The 24,732-nt window shown below is 40.6% G+C and overlaps 2 protein-coding genes across 2 annotated transcripts in view; one reads left to right on the top strand and one right to left on the bottom strand.

Annotated features, from left to right (window-relative positions):
- Positions 1-24,732, bottom strand: part of LOC124802602 (protein turtle-like) — an 888,421-nt gene that overhangs the window by 449,462 nt on the left and 414,227 nt on the right. The gene's annotated exons all lie outside the window — the stretch shown is intronic.
- The window catches only part of LOC124803320 (collagen alpha-1(I) chain-like), a 32,839-nt gene continuing 24,417 nt past the window's right edge, over positions 16,311-24,732 (top strand). Inside the window, exon 1 of the mRNA XM_047264504.1 lies at positions 16,311-16,623. Within this exon, the coding sequence (XP_047120460.1) occupies positions 16,311-16,623 (313 nt within the window). The remainder of the gene's footprint in view (positions 16,624-24,732) is intronic.

The raw sequence follows: 24,732 nt of genomic DNA, 5'->3' as shown, positions 1-24,732 counted from the left end.
TGAATTAATAAAAATGTAGTAAAACGAGTCATCTGTACACCAAATTTGGATTAAACTACTCCAGGCACCCCTGAGCTATGCTTTTATTTCACTCCTTTTCAACACAACCTCAGCTGTAGGGGTCCTAGAGGGTTCTTGGTGTTTCTCTGGTTGCAAGTGATACGAGTACACAGTTTGGTAGAAACTGCATCAGACGTTACAGAGGTGCACCTACAAATCGACTGAGTTGTTGCAGACCCTTTCTGCAGGTGGTACCTTACGCGCATTGCACCTGTAGGGGCTGTAACGCAGTCTGCTAAGCACAGCCAGTGTGCAGGAACTCCGCCTGAACAGGCAGTGCTATTCGTTATGCCTGTCACCCCTCTTTCAGCCCACCTCCTCCCCTACTGCAGGTAGGTGGTTCTTACCCTCACGCTATTGCACTGTCATTCTGAGCTATATTTAAAATTTCAAGGCTCTAGCTCATCGGGAGCTTGGCTTAAAATAAAAAAAGAACGTGTTAATATTATATAGTATCTAGTATTCAACGAAAAATGGCTTTCGCTCTAGGAATATTGTCACGTCTTTTGCATCAGTGATACTCAAAACAGTTTGTGACGCGGTAGAAATTCTTTTGCCGTAGTCCATAGAAGCTTTAACTTCTCTTTTCCGTCTTAATGACGAGGAGTTCTGAAGATACTAAGAAAGAAACACAGCTAACAGATTTTCTGTCCCCCACAGATTATGATGTGGAGGATATTCGATTTGAAATCGTTTGGTTATGTATTCATAAACGTAAGAGAAACACAAAACTTAACTTTGAACAACTCTCCATTTAGTTTATCTCAACTGTCATTGATAATTTGCTGTTTACGAAGATTTCAATTTTTGTTGTTTGGTTTTATTTAGTAGTTTGTGTGAGGTTATTGCTAGGCTTGGCATTACAATTTGGCGAATCCGATTATATCGTCTGCAAAACTAAGCAGTCTATAGTTACTACCCACAACACATATTCTTCAAATTTACTTACTACACTTCTTGTAAATGTTGAATTGTAAGAGGGAAATGCTGCATCTTTGCCGAAGAGCTATAAAAAGAGAGAAGTGTTCAATAACTTTAAATGGCAAGAATTTAGTGATAGATTATCAAGTAACAGAAGCAAAGAAGGAGTCAGTATTTGCAAACGCGGGCGCCTTCTGTAACAAATATCATAAGAGGATGATGGCACGAAAAAACGCACGACATAACCAAGACCTGCGTCTCACATAAATAACCCAAGATATGAAATTAACAGCATCTTCTCTGCCGAAGCAAAACAAGGGGAAAAATGGAGGATGTTAAAATTTACTGATTGGGGAATCAACTTCGAAAATCCCAGAAGGCAATAAAAATAGAGTGTGTAAAAAATAAATCGTCACACAACTGCGTGAAACAAACAGCGGCGAATGTCATTAAAAGACGGATGAAATCAAGGTTACACGAACAGAGAGGCTCTCGAATAGTTTGCAAAGTAATTAAAGGGATAGGGGGAGACTATAGGAGTAAATTTGGGATGTATTATTTTTAAAAAACTGCAGCCTCGAACAATAAATTATAGAACTGTCATTCTGAAATTTGCTTCTAACTTGCGAAGAAATTAAGTAGAAAAATACTAATATTTCTGATAGGTTATAAAATCCCAAAGCTAAAATAAAACTTGTGTTGTGGCACACACAGATTAAAGAAATTCTCATCGTAAAAACTATTTGATGAGGATAAAGAAAAGTTTACGCACTACATGCCGTTTTGGACAGATGGCTCTTTGACGAAACTGAACAAAACTACAGCATAATGGCAAGCAACAAAAATGAAAAGAAAGCAGTAGATCTGAGATCCAGAATTTCAAGAAGCACAAAAACTTTGAGATCGCAACAAATACGTATTAGAACGTTCACGAAACAGAGTGAATACAGTGTCGCGTCTAATCACTGCATTTCAGTACCCTTTACAAAAGCATACTGACGGAAGGGCATAATTTATTCGCGTAAAGTGAATGGTGGAAATGGGTGCCAGGAAGCGCTAAACAGTACACCAACGCGAAAAACTTTTTTGTCCTCTAAAATTAGGAAACGATATCGAGCAGGATATTAAAAATTTATTTTACTTTTATTCAAATATAGCTGAAGAATATTAAAACCGTAATTTTCATGTAACTATTACAAGAATAACAGAATGTAAACAGTCTAAGTTGATTTCTGATAGAAATTAAACATTTTAAGAAAGAAACACAAATATTCAGGATAAAATGAGGGCTAGAAAGAAACGTAGATGTAATAAAAATAATAACCCTGGTGTAGGGAGTAAAATACTACTTTTACTACAGATAACCAACATTATTTACGTATTACATTTTGAGATATAAAACTGTAGAAAGAACATACTATGCTAATTAAAAACTTTTTACGAAAACATCCTATGTGAAATAGTAATAGTTCTTTACTACTTTAGGAAGATGGACTTGACAGTAATAAATAAATTCAGATGAAATTGTATAAGCTTCTCACTCAAAGTAAACATGAAAACGGAATACATCAAAAAATAAATTGAACTACACTAGCAGCAGAGATTCGAAATATTCACCGTAGAAAACCTACTGTTCAGCTATAATATAATGTACGTGAAATATTTCAAGACTTGTGTAATTAATGCTAAAGAAGACCTAACAAAAAATTAATATAGCATGCAGAAGGTATTAAATATCTATAATATACGTGAAATATTTCAAGACTTGTCTAATTAATGCTAAAGAAGACCTAACAAAAAATTAATATAACATGCAGAAGGTATTAAATATCTATAAGGAAAAATACGACAGAAACGACGAATTAGAACGGAGTACTGGAATGAAAGTCGAGGTTTAACGATCCGTAGAGTGTGGAGTGTATCATTCGATGTAAGAAAGGGTTTGAAGGTCGTAATAAAACTAAGGTAAATGGTTCAATAAAAAATGAATTACTTGAGTTTTACTGTAGATTTCTGTATGCTGAAATAGGTAACTACTGCAGTTTTCCTTTTCTTATAAATTTAAGACGTACTTTATTCTCTGTAGCCTGTATTCCAATCAGGATGTGCTTTACATCGAACGTCCGGTTGATGTGACGCAAAATGAACTCTAAAGCACTACAGGTGAGGATGTAAATTAGGCGTACAGTTCTGCCTTTCTTTTTCAAAGAAGTGGTTAACTCAGTTCCTGCACGGAACAGCCTGATAGTCTGGAGTACGAGAAGAAATACAGCGTTTCGAATGTAGCATTTCTAGCATATCAAGGTAATTTCATTGAATTATGAGTTCCGGATACAGTGACCTAGAATGTTCTTACCAATAAATAGCGTCGACCTCTTTTGCATTAATGTTCCGATGGATTACGAACTTTTTCTTTGGCATCATTTAGACCAGTGTCGTGATAAACTGCAGGAAACGGACTGGCAAGTGTATTCCTAGGCGCGACTAATGTTCTTGCAATGGCACACCAGACCAGCAGCAGTCGGTTATATGCTCTCAGTAAAGCTTTGCCGAGCTAGCGGCAGACAACGTGGATAACTTTTGTTCGCTTGAGTAGTGGTTTTCCCTATTTTAGACGTAGACGTTGGTGGAGAGAGACTTGTAGAGTCTCGAAAAGCCGACGACATGTTAGAAGTGTAATCTCCTTTCCGTACTTTTTTTAAATTCCTTGTTCATTGCTGTTCCTGTGTAAAATACTTATCGAAAAGCAAGGACTGATTCGCTATAGTACATGTGACCATTTTACAGTGATCAGTTTGCGCCTTTGCAGTAGCATGAATAGAAATTTAGCGACCTAGTGTGTAATGTTTCTCATACTACTGTTTACTTTTCGTTGTGTGACAAGAATTTAAAAAAAATTATCAGATAATCTCCCAACCGTTGTAAATAACCAATACCATAGAGCTGAGAGGTATCTTGTTCTTACATGTGACTGGTGTTGATGTCAATGCGGTGTCTAAAAAATAATCCAAGCGCTTCGCATAATTTGTAAGGTACGAAAGCTAGTCAACTTCAAACAACACACGCTCTGCGTCAAAATTCATTGTAACTGTGCTTCTGGACGAAAGCATGTGATCTTTGCGTATTTCATAAAGCTTGAAATATCACTAATGGCTGAAATGTGCTTTCACTCAATTTAGAAACTGAACCATCCCATTTGATAGCAAAGATGTGGAAAACTGATAATTGGAATTCTCTTTTTTTCACGAAAACGCGTACTTACACAACGCTGCCAGCACTTTCTAGCTTGTTATCCTACCCAACGGCAATATGGTAGTGCAACTCATTAAATGGTTTTCTGCTTTGATGAATGTCTGAAGTTGAACACTCCAGTTCTGGCTTCAGTACTATCGGAGGTCGCGAAAGTCCATGCAAAACGTAGTAAAAAAATTTGTGTCACAGTATTAAAAATATATCGAGAATAATGTCTAAAGATGGTAAAAAATTAACTGCAAAAGTGTGATTCTCAGATTTTAATCTGAATGCTTTGTGATATTTGTCGTAGATTAGCGCTTACTTTTAAGAGAAGCGTAGTATCTGCTGAAATTTTTAATTTAATTTGGAGGCGTGTTTAATATTGTAACGTTCATCATCTCCAATTTACTTGTGTACCTTATGAGCCATTGTAGGCAGTCGAAATATGCTATTCTGAAAGTCGACCTTACAACGAGCAGAAAATTTAAAAAAAATACAATAGGTATAGGAACGATTGACTGAAACAGGCGAAAGAAATACAATGGTGCGTAGTGGTCAACTTCGAAAGATGTACCGGAGGCAGAACAGCCAGAAATAGACAAGAAAACAGAACAATAATAAGTCCTCGGCTAACACACGAAATATCAAATTTAATTAATGAGAGGATAAAATGTGGCAAATAAATCAGACAAAAAGGGGCATAGAAGATCAAGAAATACCATAAATGGAAACTGCAATATTGGACAGTAGGATGGTCAGAACAGAAATGCAGAGCTGTAGAAGCGTGCTTGACTGTAGAAAACATAGGTGCTCCATAAAGAAAAACTGCAGAACCGTTTGGAGAAAAAAGAAGTAGCTGCACGAATATTAAGAACTTAAATGCAACGTCAATACTAAGTAAAACAGCTGACGCTAAAAGCTGCGAAGAATTTAGAGAAGAAATGCTGAAAGGAATGAAGACGATGTTGTGGAAAGGTTAGAAGAAATAGGTGAAAATGGCATGTGGGAAAAGACACTGTAAAAAGAATTTGACAGAACGGTAAAGGACTTAAGCCGAAACAAGGCCCCTGGTGAACGTAACATTCCCTCAGAATTACCATGATCGTTGGGAGAACCAACCATGGCAGAAAAGTTCGAGTTGATGTTAAGACTGTATTGAGACCGGGGAAATACACTCCGACTTCAAGAATGTAATAATCCCAGTAACCAATACCGCTCCTGCAATCTTAGCAGTTAGGCTAAAGAAAGACAAACATACATTTACAATAAGTATAGACGATTTAGAAAAAGCTTTCGACAATATTAACTAAAATACACTTCTTCAAATTCTGCGCTTGTTGTTGTGGTCTTCAGTGAGAAGACAGGTTTGATACAGTTGTCAACGGTAATGCAAGCCCCTCCATCTCCGAGTAACTACTGCAACCTACATCCTTTGGAACCTGGTTACTGTATTCATCTCTTGGTCTCCCTGTACGATTTTTACCCTCCATACTTACCTCCATTACTAAAATGATGATCCTTTGATGTCTCACAATGTGTCCTGTCAACCGATCCCTTCTTTTAGTCAAGTTGCGCCACGAAATTCTTTTCCCTCCAGTTCTGTTCACTAGTTCCTAATTAGTTACATGATCGACCCACCTAATCTTCAGTACTCTTCCGTAGCACCACATCTGAAAAGCTACTCTCTTCTTGTCGGGACTGTTTATCGTCCACGTTTTACTTCCATACAAGGTTATTAGCAGGGATAAAATGTAGATAATTATAACTTATACAGAAACTAAACTGCAGTTATAATAGTCAAGGGGTATGAAAGCGAGACAGTAATTGAGAAGGGAGTGAGACAGGTTTCAGCCCGTCCACCATGATATTTAATCTGTACGTTGAGCAACCACTAAAAGAAACCAAGGAGAAATTTAGAAACTGAAGTAAAGTTCATAGGGAAGAAATACGTACTTTAAGGTTCGATGATGACATTTTAATTCTGACAGAGACTGTAATGTACTTGGATGATCAATTTTAAGGAATGAATAGTCTTGAAACAGGTTACAAGTTGAATATAAACAAACGAAAATGTAGCTGAATAATATCAATCGATGATGTGGAAATTAGATTAGGAAATGAGACATGAAGAATAATGGATGAGTGTTGCCAGATTTTCTCTGCCTCGTGATGACTGGGTGTTGTGTGCTGTCCTTGGGTTAGTTAGGTTTAAGTAGTTCTAAGTTGTAGGGGACTGATGACCATAGATGTTAAGTCCCATAGTGCTCAGAGCCATTTGAACCATTTAGTTTTGCCATTTGTGCAGCAAAATAATTGCCGATGGCAAAAGCAAAAAGGATATGAAATGCAGATTGACCATAGCATGAAAAAAATTATAAATTTAAGTGCTTGAAAGTCTTTCATGGAAATACTTGTGTAGAGCGTGGGCGTATGAGGAAGTGAAACCCGGATTACCAACAATACTGCTATACTGCTTGGAAGAGTGTAGTAGCTATGAAATGTGATGATACAGAAGAATGTTGAAGTTTAGATGTGTATTTCGGATAACTAATGAAGATGTACTGAATCGAGTTAAGGATGAAAGAAATTGCTGGCACAACTAATCTAAAAGAAGGAACAGATTGAGGTGACATATCCTGAGACGTCAAGGAATAGTTAAGTTTCGTAATGGAAGGCAGTGTAGTGGGTAAACATTGTAGAGCAAGAGCAAAGATTGACTACAGAAAACAGGTCCAAGTGTAAGTAAGCTACAAGACTTAGGTTGAGGTAAAGTGAACTGCAAAGAGCAGACAAGTGTGAAGAGCTTCACCAATGCATTCGTAGGAGTGAAGACAACAACAAAAGGGGGCTACTCGATAATTTCTGAGAAATAGGATCTACCAAGGGTTGTTTCTTAGCGTTGAAGTTCGTCCCCTCTAAAACATTTATGATAACTATATTTTCGGTAATAACTAGGAATTTCACCTGTCGATAACTGTATCTTGTTCATTCCTGGAGTATCGCTATTGACAAATTATATTTGGATGTGGAATGCATATAGTTTGGTAAGAGAAATCACCTGTGTTAGTGGTTAGGTAATCATACTGACATTCAGGTTCACTGGTGTAGAAGTTACAGGATGCACGGATCCAGATCTTAACCCCGGTGACCTAACTATTATGTTCAGCAGCCAGGTTTGCAGTTGTGGTACTACAGCCTTAATTTTTCCTAATTTTACCCCGTATCTTGACGGGGTCGAGATGTTATTTGATTTTGGCAAAATTAGAGAATGCCCTTCCTGCTTCCTGATGATAACTCCCCCCGCCGGAATATAGCCCATCTGTCTGCGCCTATTGTTATACCAAGTAAGAGTGTGTGAACATTTTCGAAATTGTTTCGAAGCGTGTAACGGAGGCGGGACGTGGGTATCAGCCCAGTATTAACCGTGTCGGATGTGGGAAACCCCCTAAAAACCGGGCCTCGCTGTTAACCCCCTGGGCGCTTTCGACAATGGGCGACGCACGTCCTAGAATCCCGAAAGCAGCGTCGTAATGCAAGCGGCTATTCGTGTCAAATTTGGTACTGCGGTATTACATTAATTCCTTGTTTAATGGCGAAATATATGCACAGGATTTACTAGTTAAGTGTACAGTATGAGGTACGAATGAGATTTAGAGCACTTAGAGGATAACATTACTGCTATAAACTAATAACAATTAGAAGAAAAAGTTCGTACATTTTTCCTAACAAGACAAAGAAAACGCTCCGGAGAACAGACAAAAGCAAATTTTCAGTTTCCCATCTTCTCCATGTTCCATCCTTTTCGGGAAACATTAAGACGATGTAAGTCAACACAGATTAATTTTGTTTACCTGGTCAGTGGAAGCTGCTATTCCTGGATAACAGACACTCGGAAACAGTAACGCGGACTAAATAAAAAAAGTAAGTCAACACAGATTAATTTTGTTTACCTGGTCAGTGGAAGCTGCTATTCCTGGATAACAGACACTCGGAAACAGTAACGCGGACTAAATAAAAAAACCAAGAAACGTACCACTCATTTCCCGGAACTTGAGAAGCAGATTTAAAGAATCTGAAATAGCATTAAAAGACCTAATTCTAAATCAGGTGCCTGGAAAACACGTAACTCCCCGAGAATTATTATGATCGCTGGGACAACCAAGGATGACGAACACTCCAGATAGTTTAAAAATTATACTGAGTGAAGCGAAACGCTCTCAGACTTCAAGAAGAATGTAATAATTCCAACACTTAATACTGATTCTTCAGATTTCTTGGAAGATAGGAAAAAAAGAGCAAATCAGCATTTATAGCAATTGCAGATTCTGAAAAAGCTTTCGACACTGTTGGCTAAAATATAGTCTTTGAAATACTGAAGTTACCATGCATAATATTCGTGGACTTAGAAAATGACAAAAAACGTGCCACTAATTTCTGCGTTCACGTGGTTGATAGCACAGTGAGATTCCCCTGAGATAACACGCAACAGAAACCTTTCTGCCGCTGCGGTTCCATATCAAGAAACGATTTCCGATGGCCGCTAAATGCTTCATTATACAGCCATGGCGCTCATTACGGCCAGAACGGCCGGAAAGCCATTGAGTCTCTAGTCCGTTCATGAAGTGCGAGCCATTGATGGAAGCAGAAAAAAAAAGCTTCTCATCCAACCAGCACTTCAGCTATTCGTCGACCTATAGTCGATATCTACACTCAAGAGACAAAGAAAAGAAAGTGTCGTAGTTACCAGAAACTTTTTTGCGCTGATGGCTAAGTAAGGCGCAACTACTTAAAATAAGAGCATAGATTTTCGGTGCCGAGGTACTACAGTTATTCTGTTATGTCCGCGTTGCTACCCACTGAATGCTTCGCTCGAAGTTGTCTGTGTTGTCTGAAAATCGTTAAGCTCTTAACTATCTTACGAGGTCCTGACATAGGCAAACTTCGTATTTACCTTCAGAGAGTCGACAGGCAATTTGAAAACGCATATTAATCAAGATGTAAATAAAGACACAACACAGCTAGTCACTAAATTTTAGGTTTTTTATTTACGAATCGCTTTACTTCATCATCAGGTGACATTTTCGTATTAAGTTCAGGTCCATTGCTCCTGGGAGACGAATGATGGCGAAATATCTAGAATGTCCTAAGTTTACCAGTATGCTTCAGGTAGATTAGTAGGAAGAAATGTTTTGAAGTGATGGACATATCTGCAGCCCTGTGTACTCGACATTGCTTATTGTACTGTCCTCTAAAGCACTGCATTTGAGTTTTTCACATTTACTGTTTAGGAACTTTATCAGAGAGGTTACAAGTAATTAGCGCCTCTTGTCCATGGAGGTATAATAAGGAGAGTTGTCATGATGTTAAAAACTTCGTGCTACGTCCACCATGTCAGTTGTGTCAGACATTAGTACTTGATTGATTAGATTTGATTGTGTGGCGTTGTAGTGTAAAGTGTACAACACTGACATTTCATTCGTAAGTGGACTCGATTGAGCGAGATCTTCTTTTATGTAATGAATTTCTGTTGCTCTATTCGCTTTTACTATAATGGTTTTATTTCTGTCATTTGACTTTAATATTTACAATCAGTCCAACTCGAAAAGCCCTGCGGGTAAATACTGTAAGAAGGAAAGACCGGAAACGTCCAAATATAAGAAAATATGTTTCCACCATTTTCGGGAAGAGGACGTAGACCGAACATCAGTTAGGTCAGTTTGTATTATGGAGAAGGCTGGATTGCGAAAGCTGCCTTTTCAGATCATATACTTCTCTTCATGGTTATTCTTAATACCGGCTTTGTTCGTAAAAAATAAATATAATTGTTGTTTTGGGTGAAATGAGAATAGGAACTAGGCAGTCCGTATTCTACGTTGACGTTGTTTCTGTAGAAGTAAACAATGTTATACAGTACATACCAGATGAACATCGGCAGGCCTGCAATTTCAATGAAAATATTTTGTTGTAAAGATCTTGCGAAATTCTTTGGGGTGTTACTGTACCGGGGTTATGCAACAGTGCCTGTCATTAGTTCTTCAAGAAATGGTTACAAAAAATCCTAATGAGTTTGAAATATGCGAAATAGTGTAGTCTCTCGTTACGGGATACCGTTTGGTTTTCGAAGTGGCGCTCAGGTAAAATCGAAGTCCTCCAGAACAACTACAGTGTAAAAGATGACCCCTTATCGGTACAAGGTAAGGACGAGACCTGGATAGATTAGTTTCATAAAGGTTCCTGTAGTGAATGACTGTGTACTTGTTCCAGCAGTTAATAAACTGTGATCATTTTATTGTGCATTAACGGCTCTTTGTTGAAATATATGTGTTGAACCATCACCAGTGTGACCGGTTACGATTACAGTCTGTTTTGTGCTATTATCTTAAGCATTCACCTACGTGTTCACTCAAAAATCTACGCTCTTAAGATTTTGGCTAGAATTTAAAAAAGTATATTGTTAATGTTACGTTATCACCTGCAAGTTATTGCCAATGCACTGAGGAAACGGGGTAGGCTCACTACAGTTCACTTGTATGTTGGCAAGTTGTGGAACGAAGGAAAATTTAAACGAAATCGTTAGACATGGAGCACTATCTCGGTCAACGATACGTAAGAACAAGGTTATGGCTTTGTCTGAGTGAACGTCCCACCATTTGCGTTAAGTATGTTAGAAATACAACGGAAAACAAAAGTCTGGATGCGATGACTGAGATACTAACTCCGCTTATGCGGAAATCAATGCTGCACCTCATCGCCCCGTATGATAACTCAGAGCGTGACACAGTTGTCAACGAACGACTATTATCCAATACAAACTCTTGCAAGAGCGAATCAGACTTTAACAAAATTGTAGCTAGAGCCATTCATTAGCATTTAGCTCTTTTTGTAGAGAAATTTAAAATTTTCCATTTCACATAACGTAAAAAAAGCATTAGGTCTTGATTGCAGTCAACGAATGAAAACTGCAGGCAGTAACATCTTGCATGTGATAAAAATGCCAGGTTAGAGTCTGTGACGATAAAGGCTTGCTACAATAACAAGGATGAAATACTTGTAGATAGAGTGCAGAACTCGATGTAGAGATGAAGAGAGTTCCTTACATTGCTGTATGAAACCAGTGTGGACTGAAGGCCACAACAGCAATAATAAATGAAAAAGTAAAAAAAGGTTATTGATCCGTATTACAAGAAGTTAACGAACAATAACAACAGTACTTATTTTTGCGATTCGTCAATGGAACAAACGAAAACATTTCCTGGACCGCTGTGAAATTTGCTGCTTCTGTGTCGCAACTCATGGAATGGCTTTTAATGGAAATAATAATAATAATAGTAATAATAATTAATAATAGTTTTTAATAATAATTGGATAGTCCATGGCATTTAATTCATATGCTCAGTTTCGATAGAATACCACTTTTCTTCAGACGTAATTGTACTAGTCCTGCTCAACAAAACCATTGAATTCGTGCAGGCGTGAAATTCGATGAACGTACTTTTGGTCTTCCTTACTGGGGGCAGACAGGAGCTGGCATATTTTATCTTTATAGTAGCACTACTGATTTTTCCATGTGGCTACGTTTTGGATTACTTTACGCACTTCGATGTGTCGTTTGACTTGGACTGCCACAAGCACGTGTGACGATGAAGTTGTAAACATAGATCACGTGATAAAAAAATAAAGCAGCATATCCCGTAAAGCAGCATATCCAGTGACGATATAATAATAAAATACAGTTAAATGGCCCTACAGCACCTTCCTCTACGATGAATCACATGAAAACAATACTTTTTATATCCAAAGGCGACCATGGGGTCCCTCAAAAAAATTAAGTTGTTGTTGTGGCCTTCAGTCGGAAGATTCTCTAGCTTATACGCCCCTACACATCAAACTTGCTTTCCTTACAAAACTGACGATTCTTTGATGCCTCAGGATGGGTTCTCTCATCCGATCCCTTATTTTAGTCCAGTTGTGACATAAAACTGTTAATTCCCAGTTATATTCAATGTCTCCTCATTAGTTACGAGATCTACCCATGTAATCTTCAGCATTCTTCTGTAGCACCACATTACAAAAGCTGCTGTTCTCTCCTTGTGTGAACTGCTTATTGTCCTCATGTCACTGCTGCACACGGCAACACTCAACACAAATAACTTCACACAAGATTTTCAGACACTCAAATTTATATTAGATATTAACATATTCCTGTTTTTCAGAAATACATTTTGTGCTGTAGCCAATCTCCATTTTATATCCTCTTATTTCCAAATTTATGCCAAAACTTGACTTAAAGAAGGGGTCGGTTGATAGGACACATTCAGAGACATGAAGATATCGTGTTTGGTAATGGAGAGAGGTGTGGAGGGGTAAAACTGCAGACTCAAGTAGATATAGTACGTTGTAGTAGTTATCTGGCGATGAGTGGGCTGGTACATCACAGAGTATCTTGCTGAGCTCGATCAAACTAGTGTTCAGACAGACCACAACAACAACAACAACAACAACAACTTCGGGCATAATCAGTTGTTTTGCTGTCCAAATAGCAAAACTTATCTACTACTTCTAGTTTCACACTTTCTAATCTAATTCCTTTAGTATCACCTGATTTAATTCAACTACATTCCATTACCCTTGCTTTAATTTCATTGATGTTCATCTTTTAACCTCTTTTCAAGACACAACTGCTCTTTTAAGTCCTTCACCGCCTATGAGAAAATTACAATGTCATTGGCAAACCTCAAAGTTTTTGTTTCCTCTCCTTAAAATTTAATCCTCTATAGAAATTTCTCCTTAGTTTCCATTACTACCTGTTCACAATAAAGAGGAAACAACATCTGGGATAGGTTACAGCGCTACCTTACTACCAAGCTGGAAATAACCTTTCAATCTCTTTATTTACTCTCACTGCTACCTTCAGAAATTCGAAGACTGAATTCAGGTCAACGTTGTGAAAAGCTTTATCTGAATCTACAAATACTATAAACTTAGGTTTGACTTTCTTTTTTCTTTAATCTATCTTCTAGGTTAAGTCCTAGGGCCACAGTTTCGTCTCACGTGTTTCTACATTTCTCCGGAACCCAAATTATCCCCCCCCCTCCCCCCTCGATATCATGTTCTATCACCTTTCCCGTTCTTCTGTAAATGACAGTATTGGTACCTGTCATAACCTGCGTACTTTGCAAAATCTGTGCACCCCGGCAAAGATAAGGCAGAGCTTCAAGTATGTGGATAAAAAATCCTATATCAAGATTGGTAAAATTCCTTTATTTGATAATTAGTTTCACCTCATCGAGGAGTCATCTTCAGATCTAAAATACAGAAAATTATATAACAGAAATGAACAATAACATAATACATTTTATATTTAAACCTCCATAAAACCTCCAATGAAACTTTTATTACTTGATTCCGAGCGTACCAGCCACCAGGCATTACCCATCGTCATAGTCTCTTCACTAAATAACTCCTACAGTCAAGTACTTACTGAAAAATTATTATATACATCCTTATAAAATAAAGACGTGCAAAGCGTGTTTGGTCAGTGGTATACCTAAGGTAGGTCGTCACGGTTACATACAGTATATCACTAGCCATGTCTGTTACAGCCATAGACCACTTACCAAATGCACATCGTACATTTTTATTTTGTTACTATCTATATATTTTTTTGAGTTTGAACACGACAATAAGAGTGATTCAGCTAAACATATTATGACGATCTGTATTGCCTGGAGAGTGGTATACATAGAATCTACATGATACTCTGGTTCAAAATTAAGTGACTGGCAGAGGGTTCATCGAACCACGTTTAAACTACTTCTCTGCCGTTCCTCGCTCGAACAGCGAACGGGCGAAACGAACACTTAAATCCTTCCGTGTTAGCTCTGATTTCTCTTATTTTATTATGATGATTATTGCTCCATACGCAGGTGGCACCAAGAAAATATTTTCACACTCTGAGGAGAAAGTTGGCGATTGAAATTTCATGGGAAGATCCTGTTGCAGCGAGAAGCGGCTTTGTTTTAATGACTGCCATCCCAATTCGTATATCAAATCCGTGGCACACTCTCCCCTATTTCGCGATAGTACAAAACGAGCTGCCCCTCTTTGAACTTTTTGGATGTCCTCCGTCTATCCTACCTGATGCGGATCCCACGCCGCACAGCAAAACTACAGAACAGGACGGGCAATGGTATGTAAATAGTTTCTTCAGTAAACCTGTTAAATTTGTACGAGTTCTGGCAATAAATTGCCGTCTTTAGTTTGCTTTCTCCACAACATGATCTATGTGATCATTCCAATTTAACTTATTCATGATTGTAGTCCCTAAGCATTTAGTTGAGCATTTGGTTTGATTTATGGCATTTATAGTATAACTGAAATTTAGCGGGTTCTTTTTGAGCTCATTTGGATGGCTTCATACTTTTCTTTATTTAGATTCAATTGCCACTTTATTGCACCAAAAAGATATCTTGTCCAAATTATTTGGCAATTCTTTTTGATTATCTGATGACATTACATGCCGGTAAATGACAGCACGACCTGCAGACAATCTAACAGGACTGCTCAGATTGTCTATTACATCGTTTGTGTAGGTCAGGAACAACAGACGGACTATAACAGTTAATTGGGGAACGATAGATGTTACTTCTGTTTTACTCGATGACTTTCCGTCAGTTATTACGAACTATGAATTTTCTGAAGGGAAGTCACGAATCCAGTCACATAACTGACACCATACTCCACAGACTTGCAATTTAATTAGAAATCGCTTGTGAGGAATGGCTTCTCTCCAGAAGGAATAAATTTGATGTGTCCTGTCGTTAGCACTCATTACTTCGTGAGAATAAAGAGCTAGTTGTGTTTCACAAGAACGATATATTATCAATCCGTGTTGGCTGTTTGTCAATAAATCGTTTTCTTCGAGGTGATTCATAATGTTAGAGCACAGTATATGTTCCAAAATCCTACTGCAAATCGACGTTAATGATATGGGTCTCTAATTCGGCGAATTACCACTATTTCCTTTCTTGGGTATCGACGTGACTTGTTCAGTGAATTAATAAAAGGTTTAGTGGTACGTGCCGTGGATGGAGATTTAAAAATAAAATGTAGTACATTATTGTTGTGCAATTTTCTGTATTTTAGATCTGAAGATGGGCCGTGAACGCGTTGAAACTAGTTATCAAATAAAGGAATTTTAGCGTTCTTGGTTTGGGATTTTCTGTGTCTGTATACTTAAACACAGCTGATCGCATAACTTCACATTAATGTCAAATGACAGCGAAACGCAGAGTTGATTTCACACGAGTGGCTGTGTGTAGCGTGGTGCCTCGGGGATGGGGGCGACAGCTGTGAAACGAGAGAGTGCTGCAAGCAGCTGGGCACAGCTAGCGAGTCGTCGCGGGCGTGGTTGCAGCAGCTAGATCCCGGGCGGGCTTCGAACGCAGGACGTCTGCCAAGGCCGGGCCGCCACTAACCTCAACACGGGCTCGCCTGCCGGCTCCAGCCGCAGTGACGTCATCCGGCGACGGTCCTGGACCAATGGTGGGCGTGGTTGGGTGGTCGCTCAGGCGCCGCGATGCTCCATTATTCAGGGCGAAGCGGCTGCCGCAGACGAAATAGCGGCGCGAAGGCGGAGCAGCAGCTGGGCCCCGTGCGGCAGACACAGCGCGCGGTTGGGAGTGCTATTGGCAGGTGGCGGCGTGCGAGCGACCAGCACGCTGGCACGGAAATCTTCGTTGTCAGTAACGGCGGCACATCAGTACGCTACCTCGCCGAGCCACTGTGATCTGAGACACGCGCGCGTTCCTCCACAAAAATAGCGACGCGTCTCAAACGGTACACATGTTCAGCAGCGAAGGAAGCGACCAAAAAAATCGATGAGGCACTCGTATTACAAAAACAGTTCTCCGGCAAGTCAGCGACGACAGTCCACTTCTCAAAACTACAGTATGTCGTGTAAAAAATACTCTTCCGAAAAAATCACAACAGTGTCAAAAAAGAGACGACAGGTTAAACGTTTTACGCTAAGAAAAAACTACTGAGAGACAGGCTTTTAAACTTTAGAATAGTTATTGCTTTGCGTGCGGGCAGTCATGCCTGGAGCACTGGCGAAGCGTGACTGCGCTTGCCTGCCGGCCACCCCCGGCTGCTGGCGGCAACAGCGGGGGCGGAGAGGGGTGGCGGCGGCGGCGGCGGTGGCGGAGGCGCTATTGATCCGGCGCGGGGGCCAGGGCCGCGCCTCGCCCGACTTCGGGCAGCTCCGCCGGCGTTCGCGTGGCGTCGGGCGGCCGACCGGCGGCGGCGGCGACCGAGGGGCGGCGCGCGAGTCGTGGGCGGCGGCAGAGGGGTGGGGTGGGGGGAGGGACGGAGGGGTGGAGGCGCCGGGAGGGGCGCAGCGGCCCGATGGTGGCGCCAAGCTTCGAAAATACTGCGGTCGATCGAGATGAAAGCGCGCGCCCGAACCATCAACAAAGACCTCGCAGTGGCACACATTTGCATCGTGGACCGCAAACGGTTTAGCTCACTGAATTGCCGGAAGCCGCCTACTGCCAATAACGAAAATCGGCTCATTTGGAAAACTCGTAAAACTGAAAGCTGCAACTAATATTGTAGTTTAACATCGCTCTTGGACTGATGTCATTACAGAGGGGTAGTTCAGCTGTGCAAGGAACGAAGAGGACAAATTAATATATATATTCTTTTATTTCAGCCTCAGGTCAAATGGTATGATTACCTGTATCGACCTAGTACAAACTCGTCAGACGATCTGAATGTGTTAATGAGTTGCCCATCCACTGACGAGGCACCTCTCCAGGCCTGTTAACTTGACGAACTACTGCGTAATGTATTCAAACCACTAGAGGTTGACTTATGTCGGTATCGGTAACGACACCGTTTACGTGACCTGAGCCTGAAAAAAATAACATGATGAGTTTCGAAACCTGCCAAGTGACAATTTCGGTATTCGTACCGTCTAGTTATCAATATCAAACTCTACCATGTGCTGAAAGGTAATCTTATATAAGCCGACCACTTCGTGTAGTACAGGGCTTTGAGCATTGGAGTGAGTTTCAAATCCTGCAACGTGAACAAAACCGTTTCAGTTTTTCCCTTTGAAAACCTACAACGTGTATGCACCAGTCATAGTGTTTCACGCAAAGTCACACCACTCTCACTGCCTTGCTTCTAGAGTGTTAGAGCAAGCTCCAGTCAGCCTTCTGCGAGCTGCAGTAGTGAGCACTGAGTGTACTGACAGACGGAGAGCGCAGAAACTGCTACACAACGTAGGCCGGGTGAAGCGAGGAAAGAAACACGACAACAACGTCCTAAAGAAATGCAAAACATGGGCTTCTAATCACCCAGACCCACTGCCGATTGGCATTCCTGTTGCAGAGTCAAAGATGGTTTACATTCGAAAGCTATTGGTGAAACATTTTGGTACGCAGTGGGAAAATGATTCTCGTCTGCAGTACTCTGAACGAGTGCCTGAAAATAGCAGAGTGATTCTAAATATGAATTCATATGTGGATGATGAAATGTCGGAGCCAAGACGTGCAGAAGAGAACCATAACAATGATTTTGTGTAAATAAAAAAGAACCGCTACCTTAATGTCTAAAATTGTATAACCACTTACGTTTTGAAATTATTGACTCAGATGATAGAATAAAGTGTTATGTCATTATTTATGAAAGGTTGTACTTGCTCTGAAAATGCTACAACATGTTTTTCCGCTATTCCCTTCAGTTTGGTTTTCAAAATTGACAACGAGCAAATACTGTAAAACACACGAAATTCTTGGAAATAGTGTCGCCATATCTTCGAATATGCTTACAGAGATCACGGTGGCAATTAATTCGCAATATTTGAGCTTCGTAAATATAATAACGTAGAAATTATACGGTTTTCTCATGTTTCTTAAAATGCTTAGAAAATAACGTGGCGGAAATTGCAACTAACCCCCACAAATAATGAATACGTTTTGCAAGACGGTCACTGGTATCCCTAAGGTAGTCTGCTGTAATATAAAACTCCTGCCTTTTTCCTCTTTTACTGTTTTTGAGCTGCTGAGATGACTACTGCCAAGTTGCTTTAAAATATAACAGGATTGAATGTTAAAGTGATACTTGTAATACTTTAGACAATGCATATATGTTTAAATGTTTTACAAATGCGAGAGCACTTCTCGATTTGTATCCACTCGTCACGACTAGTGCTTAACGGAAGAGAAATAATAATCTTTTATTTTCAACCTTTGTCTGTGAAAAGTGAAATCGGCAGCAGAGATGTACGGAATGTAGTATTGGTCAAAACTAAAATAAATGTCCCTGTATGATAGGTCAGCAAACCAAAACGTGCTGAGATATGGGTCAGCCTGTCCTCTCGCTCCCGTCTGTTTGTTACGCACAAGTAAATGCTATAGGCAGCGCTGCATTTGACTACACATCAGCCAGCCCTTCTTTGCAATACAATAATAATAATAATAATAATAATAATAATAATAATAATAATAATAATGTGAGCTGCTTTTAATAGTATCCTCCATAATTCGAATCGAGAACAACTACCAACATGAGTTGCTGAGAAGTAGGTATCTTCGATGTAGAGAATCAGCTTAAATTACTTAATACAGGTAAGGGCTCTTGTTCAGATTGTATATCAGTAGGGTTCCTTTCAGAGTATGCTAATACAATAGCTCCCTACTTAGCAATGATATACAACCGCTCGCTCGTCGATAGATCTGCACCTAAAGGCTGGAAAGTTGCACGAGCCACACCAATAACCAAGAAAGGATTTTGGAATGTGTTCGAACATTACAAATTACCCCAAAAAAACAATTTATTGACAAAAAGTCAGCAAGAATTCAAAAAACACAGTTCCTGTGAAACAAAACTAGCAGTTTCTTCTCATGAAGTATCGAGTGCTATCTACAGAGGATGTCAAACTGATTCCATATTTTTAGATTTCCAGACGGATTTTGATACCATTTCTCACAAGCGACTTCTAATCAAATTGCTTTCCTATAGAGTATCGCGACTGGCTTCGTGATTTCCCGTCAGAGAGGTCACTGTCCGTAGTAACTGACGGAAATAGAAGTAACATTTGGCGTTCCTCAAGGAAGTGTTACAGGCCCTCTGCTGTTCCTGATCTACATAAACGACGTAAGAGACAATCTGAGCTGCCCTTTAGATTCTTCGCAGATGGTGACCTCATTTTCCGTTTTGTAAAATCACCAGATGATCAAAACCAATTGCAAAATGATTCAGACAAGATATCTGTGTGGTGCGAAAAGTAGCAATTAACTTTAAATAGTCAAACGTGTGAATTCACCCCATGAATACTAAAAGAAATCCATTAAATTTCGGTTACACTATAAATCACACAAATCTAAAGGCTGTAAATTCTTCTAACTACTTCGGGATCATGATTACATAACTTAAACTGGAACGATCATATAGATAATGTTGTGGGGAAAGCAAACCAAAGAGTTCGATTCCCTGACAGAACACTTAGAAAATACAACAGGTCGAGTAAAGAAACAGATTAAACCACTGTTGTTCTCCCCCATCTGAAGTATTGGCGCGCGGTGTGGTCTCCGCGTCAGATGAGACTGACGGAGGACATCGAAGAATTTCAAGAAAGAACAGATCGAGGAATTTCAAGAAAGTACAGCTCATTTTGTACGATCGTGAAACACGGTAGTTAGTGCCACGGATAAGATACGTGAATTGGGTTGGAAATCATTAAAGCAAAGGCGTTTTTCGCTGCGGCAGGATCGTCTCATGAAAGTTCAATCACCAGCTTTCTCCTCCTACTGCGAAAATATTTTGTTGGTGCCCATATACATAGAGACAAATATCGTCATAATTAAATAAGAGAAACCGGACACTGAACGCAAAGATTTAACTGGTTGTTTTTCCGGCAGGCCATTTGAGAGTGGAACGGTAGAGGAATAGCTTGAAGGTGGTTCGATGAACCCTCTGCTATGCATTTAATTGTAAATTGCACAGTAATCATTTAGATGTAGAATACTAGCAATTTCTTGTGGGCGATAAACCATGCACTCTTTCAAATACACATGGCTCCATTCGGATTCACAGGTACTGGTTAAATGTTCTTAGTCAAAGGATTGGCTATACACCAATGCCTTTAAAAGGTCCACAGCCAGACACTCAACGGAATCAGGTCTGGTGAACGAGGCGGCCATGCTGTCAGACCTCCTCCACCAGTTCAGCGCCCATGAAACATTGCAGCGAGGTACCGTTGCACAGTCCGTAGAAAATGGAGTGGAGTTCCTTCGTGCATGAATCACAGTTGTTGTATTTTTAGAAAGGTAATGTTCTTCAACAGCACTGGTAATTTGTCGCGGAGAAACCCCTGATACACAGCACCGGATAATATGTTTTGTACAGTGTATGGTCCTGTGAATGTCACCGACAAAGCCTGCCCATACATTGATACCTAAGCGATCCTGACGCCTCACGTCCATCATTGTTCAAGGACTTGCACTCGTGGAAAGTTACTTTGCCATCCCGTAAATAAAATTCAGGCTATAAACTGTGGGTCAACAACGGATAATATCTTTTGTGACGTCTCGTTACAAGAGTTCTTTTATTTTTGAGCAATTTTTTAAACGCCATGTATTTTACTGAGGTGAGTGCGTAACGTACACGGTCCAGTCACATTAATGTGAACACCTATCAAAAGCCCGAATAACCAAATTTTGCAGCTTGGACGAGCAGGAAGAGAGTCAGTTAGGTTCTGGAAGATACCAACAGGGATCCACGTGTCGACTCCATGTGGCCAGCTGCGCTTGGGTTCTCGGTTGAGGATCCATCGCAAGAAAGCCCGTTCGACGTGGTTCCACAGATTCTCGGTTGGTTTAAATCCGGGGAGTTGGTGGCGAAGGGAGCACGGTAAACTCGTCCTGTCGCACTTCGAATCACTAACGCACACTCCAGGCGCTGTGTGATACGTTGAATTGTTCTACTGGTACAGGCGAACTGCAAGTATTGGTTGACAAGGCCCCAGGGATAGATACACACTTTTATTGATCCACTCTGCCCCACGGAATGACGAGATCACCCAGGGAATGCCATGAGATCATTCCAAAGACCATAGCGCTCCTTCCTCCGGTCTGGACCTTTCCGATGATCGTTGCAGGGTGATTGCTTGCAGACGTTTCATGCCCTACACGCCAACGGCCATCTGTCCGATGGACCATAACACGTGATTCTTGCGCGGCTGCTACGGTCGCAGGTTCGAATCCTGCCTCGGGCACGGATGTGTGTGATGTCCTTAGGTTAGTTAGGTTTAAGTAGTTCTAAGTTCTAGGGGACTGGTGACCTTAGAAGTTAAGTCCCATAGTGCTCAGAGCCATTTGAACCATTTTTGAACGTGATTCTTGGCCGGCTGCGGTGGCCGAGCGGTTCTAGGCGCTTCAGTCTTGAACCGTGCGACTGTTACTGTCGCAGGTTCGAATCCTGCCTCGGGCATGGATGTATGTGATGTCCTTAGATTAGTTAGGTTTAAGTAGTTCTAAGTCTAGGGGACTGATGACCTCAGATGGTAAGTCCCATAGTGCTCAGAGCCATTTGAACCATTTGAACGCGATTCTCCAGAAAAGGCCACCTGACGCCACTCAGTGGATGTCCAGTTCCAACCTTCGTCACCGATGAACAGCAGTCAGCAGGCGCCTGCTGCAGAGGCTCATACACAGCAACGCTTGTTGATCAGTCATTCAGGAGACACAGTTGTTAGCCCCTTGTTTTATCTGGACACTCAGTTGCTCAGCATTTGCACGCCTTTCGCACAGAAGCCGTCGTTCATCCCTGTCATCCATGGCCCATGATGCATCACACCTGCCTCGGAGCCAGTTTTGGACAGCACCATTTTCCCACGCACGGTATACTTTATCCACATCGGCACGCGAACAGTTTACAAACTTATCCGTTACAGAAATGCTGTCACCCTTGGCCTGAAAGCCAGTAATTACCCCTTTTGGACGTCCGATCAGTCGGTGAGTTTCGACATTACGACAATGACTGCACGTTTTCCATGTCCCACCGACACACTTTTATGTACCCTTCACAGCTAGTGACCTGCCATTTGTCAGTGGTTATTGCACGTTGACGTCGAACATCGACGGTAGTTACATTAATGTGACTGGGGCGGGTATTTGCATAAGAAATGAACAAATAATAATAAATAAATATATTACAGTTCAAATATGCTTTAGAATACATAATGAGGGAATGGTACAAGACTAACACGAAGAAATCCATTTTTGAAGACCCAAAGGAAACATGAGTTTAATGGCTCTGAGCACTATGCGACTTAACTTCTATGGTCATCAGTCGCCTAGAACTTAGAACTACTAAAACCTAACTAACCTAAGGACATCACACACATCCATGCCCGAGGCAGGATTCGAACCTTCGACTGGAGCGGTCGCTCGGCTCCAGACTGTAGCGCCTAGAACCGTACAGCCACTCCGGCCGGCCCATGAGTTTAAATTGCCTAGGTTTTGCTGATGATATTTGGCCCGGTCACGATCAATCGACCACCCTGTAACCTACCTGTTACCAACTGTTCGTCTAAAATTGTGACCCATATGTTTGTGACTATTACAGTGCCATCTATCACAAAGTGAAAAAAGTGGACCAACTAAAACATTCATATTTCTTTACGTACTACACGAATATGTAATAGAAATGGGGGTTCCTATTTTAAAAAACGCAGTTGATATCCGTTTCACATATGGCAGCGCCATCTGGCGGTCCAACCATAGCGCCATCTGGTTTCTCCCTTCAAGCAAGGCATGTTTCGTTCTTCGTATTTTTTTCGTTTAACGCTTATTTCGTGAGATATTTGGCCCGGTCTCTATCAGTGGACCACCCTGTATACAGATGGCGGTAGTATCACCTCTGGAACGTATAAAATGGCAGTGCACTGACGAATCTGTCATTTGTATTCAGATGGTTAATGTGAAAAGTTGTCCGACATGACTATGGCCTCACGATTGGAGTTAAGAAAACTTTGTACGCGGAATATTAGTTGGAGCTAGACGCACGGGACATTACATTTCGGTAATTGGAGATCCACCACTGTGTTAAGAGTGTGCCGAGTATACCAAATTTCAGACATTACCTCTCACTGTGGATAACGCAGTTGCCGACTGCCTTCTCTGAATGACTGAGAGCAGCGGCGTTTACGTAGAGTTGTCGGCGCTAACAGACGTGCAACACTGCGTGAAATAACCTCAGAAATCAATATAGGACATACGACGATCGTATCCGTTAGGACAGTACGGCGAAATATGCCTTTAATGGACAATGGCAGTACACAACCTTCGCGACTGCCTTTAGTAACAGCACGACATCTCCTGTAGCGCCTCTCCTGGGATAGTGACCATATCGGTTGGACTATGGACGACTGGCTTGGCCAAATGAGTCCAGATTTCAGTTGGTAAGAGCTCATGGTAGAGTTAGTGTGTGGCGTAGACCTCGCAGAGCCACGGCCCCAAATTGTAAACAATGCACCGTGCAAGCTGGTGGTGACTCTGTGTAAATGTAATGGACTTGATCATTGACTGAAAATGGTTATGTTCGACTAATTGGAGACCATTTGCAGCCATTCACGGACATCATGTTCCCAAACAACGATGGAATTTTTATGAATGACATTGCACCATGTCACTAGGTCACAGTTGTTTGCGATTGGTTTGAGGAACATTCTGGACATTTCGTGCGATTGATCTGGCCGCCCAAATCGCCCGACATGAACCCCATCGAACATTCACGGGACATGATCGAGAGGCCAGTTCGTGCACAAAATCCTACACCGGCAATACTTTCGCAATGATGGACGACTGCAGAGACAGCATCGCTCAACATTTTTTTCAGAGGACTTCTAACTGCATTTTGAGTCCATACCACGTCCAGTTGCTGCACTTCGCTGGGCAAAAGAAGGTTCGATGCGATATTAGGAGATATCCCATAGCTTTTGTCACCTCGGTGTCTATGTGCATTCTATTCAGATTCATCATCGCGACTGTAGTTGTCACAGCAGTTTAAGTAAATGTTTGGTAGTTGAAAATTTAATAGTAATTGTGTAGTTAACTGCTATTCATACCTAGAGGTATTTTCTAAAATACATTCACTCATTATTCGCTGCTGTCGAACTTTATGTTCTTAACTATTCACGACAAATATTTTGAATTTCCCTTCCGTATTTTGCAGCTAAATTTTTATGAAAATCCTTTAAACTTTCTCAGATTATTTACAATTTGTCTCTAAGAATTACCATAAGAGATGTTATTAGCTTCTCTCATTACTTGCAAGGTAGATATTCATCTCAGTCTAACCTTTCATAACAAGAAAATACTTCCAGTGTCAACAGTACGGGACTGTGAAGAATACCTTCTTTATTACTTAAGTCTTTTCGAGTTATATGATGGAAAATATGTTTAATAGCAACACTTAAACATTAAATTATACAGTGCAAAATGTTCCTAG

This window comes from Schistocerca piceifrons, chromosome 6, assembly GCF_021461385.2.
Source record: "Schistocerca piceifrons isolate TAMUIC-IGC-003096 chromosome 6, iqSchPice1.1, whole genome shotgun sequence".
NCBI classification, from domain to species: Eukaryota; Metazoa; Arthropoda; class Insecta; order Orthoptera; family Acrididae; genus Schistocerca; species Schistocerca piceifrons.
Note: the sequence above shows the minus strand (reverse complement) of the source record. Positions and strands in the feature narration are given on the sequence as shown.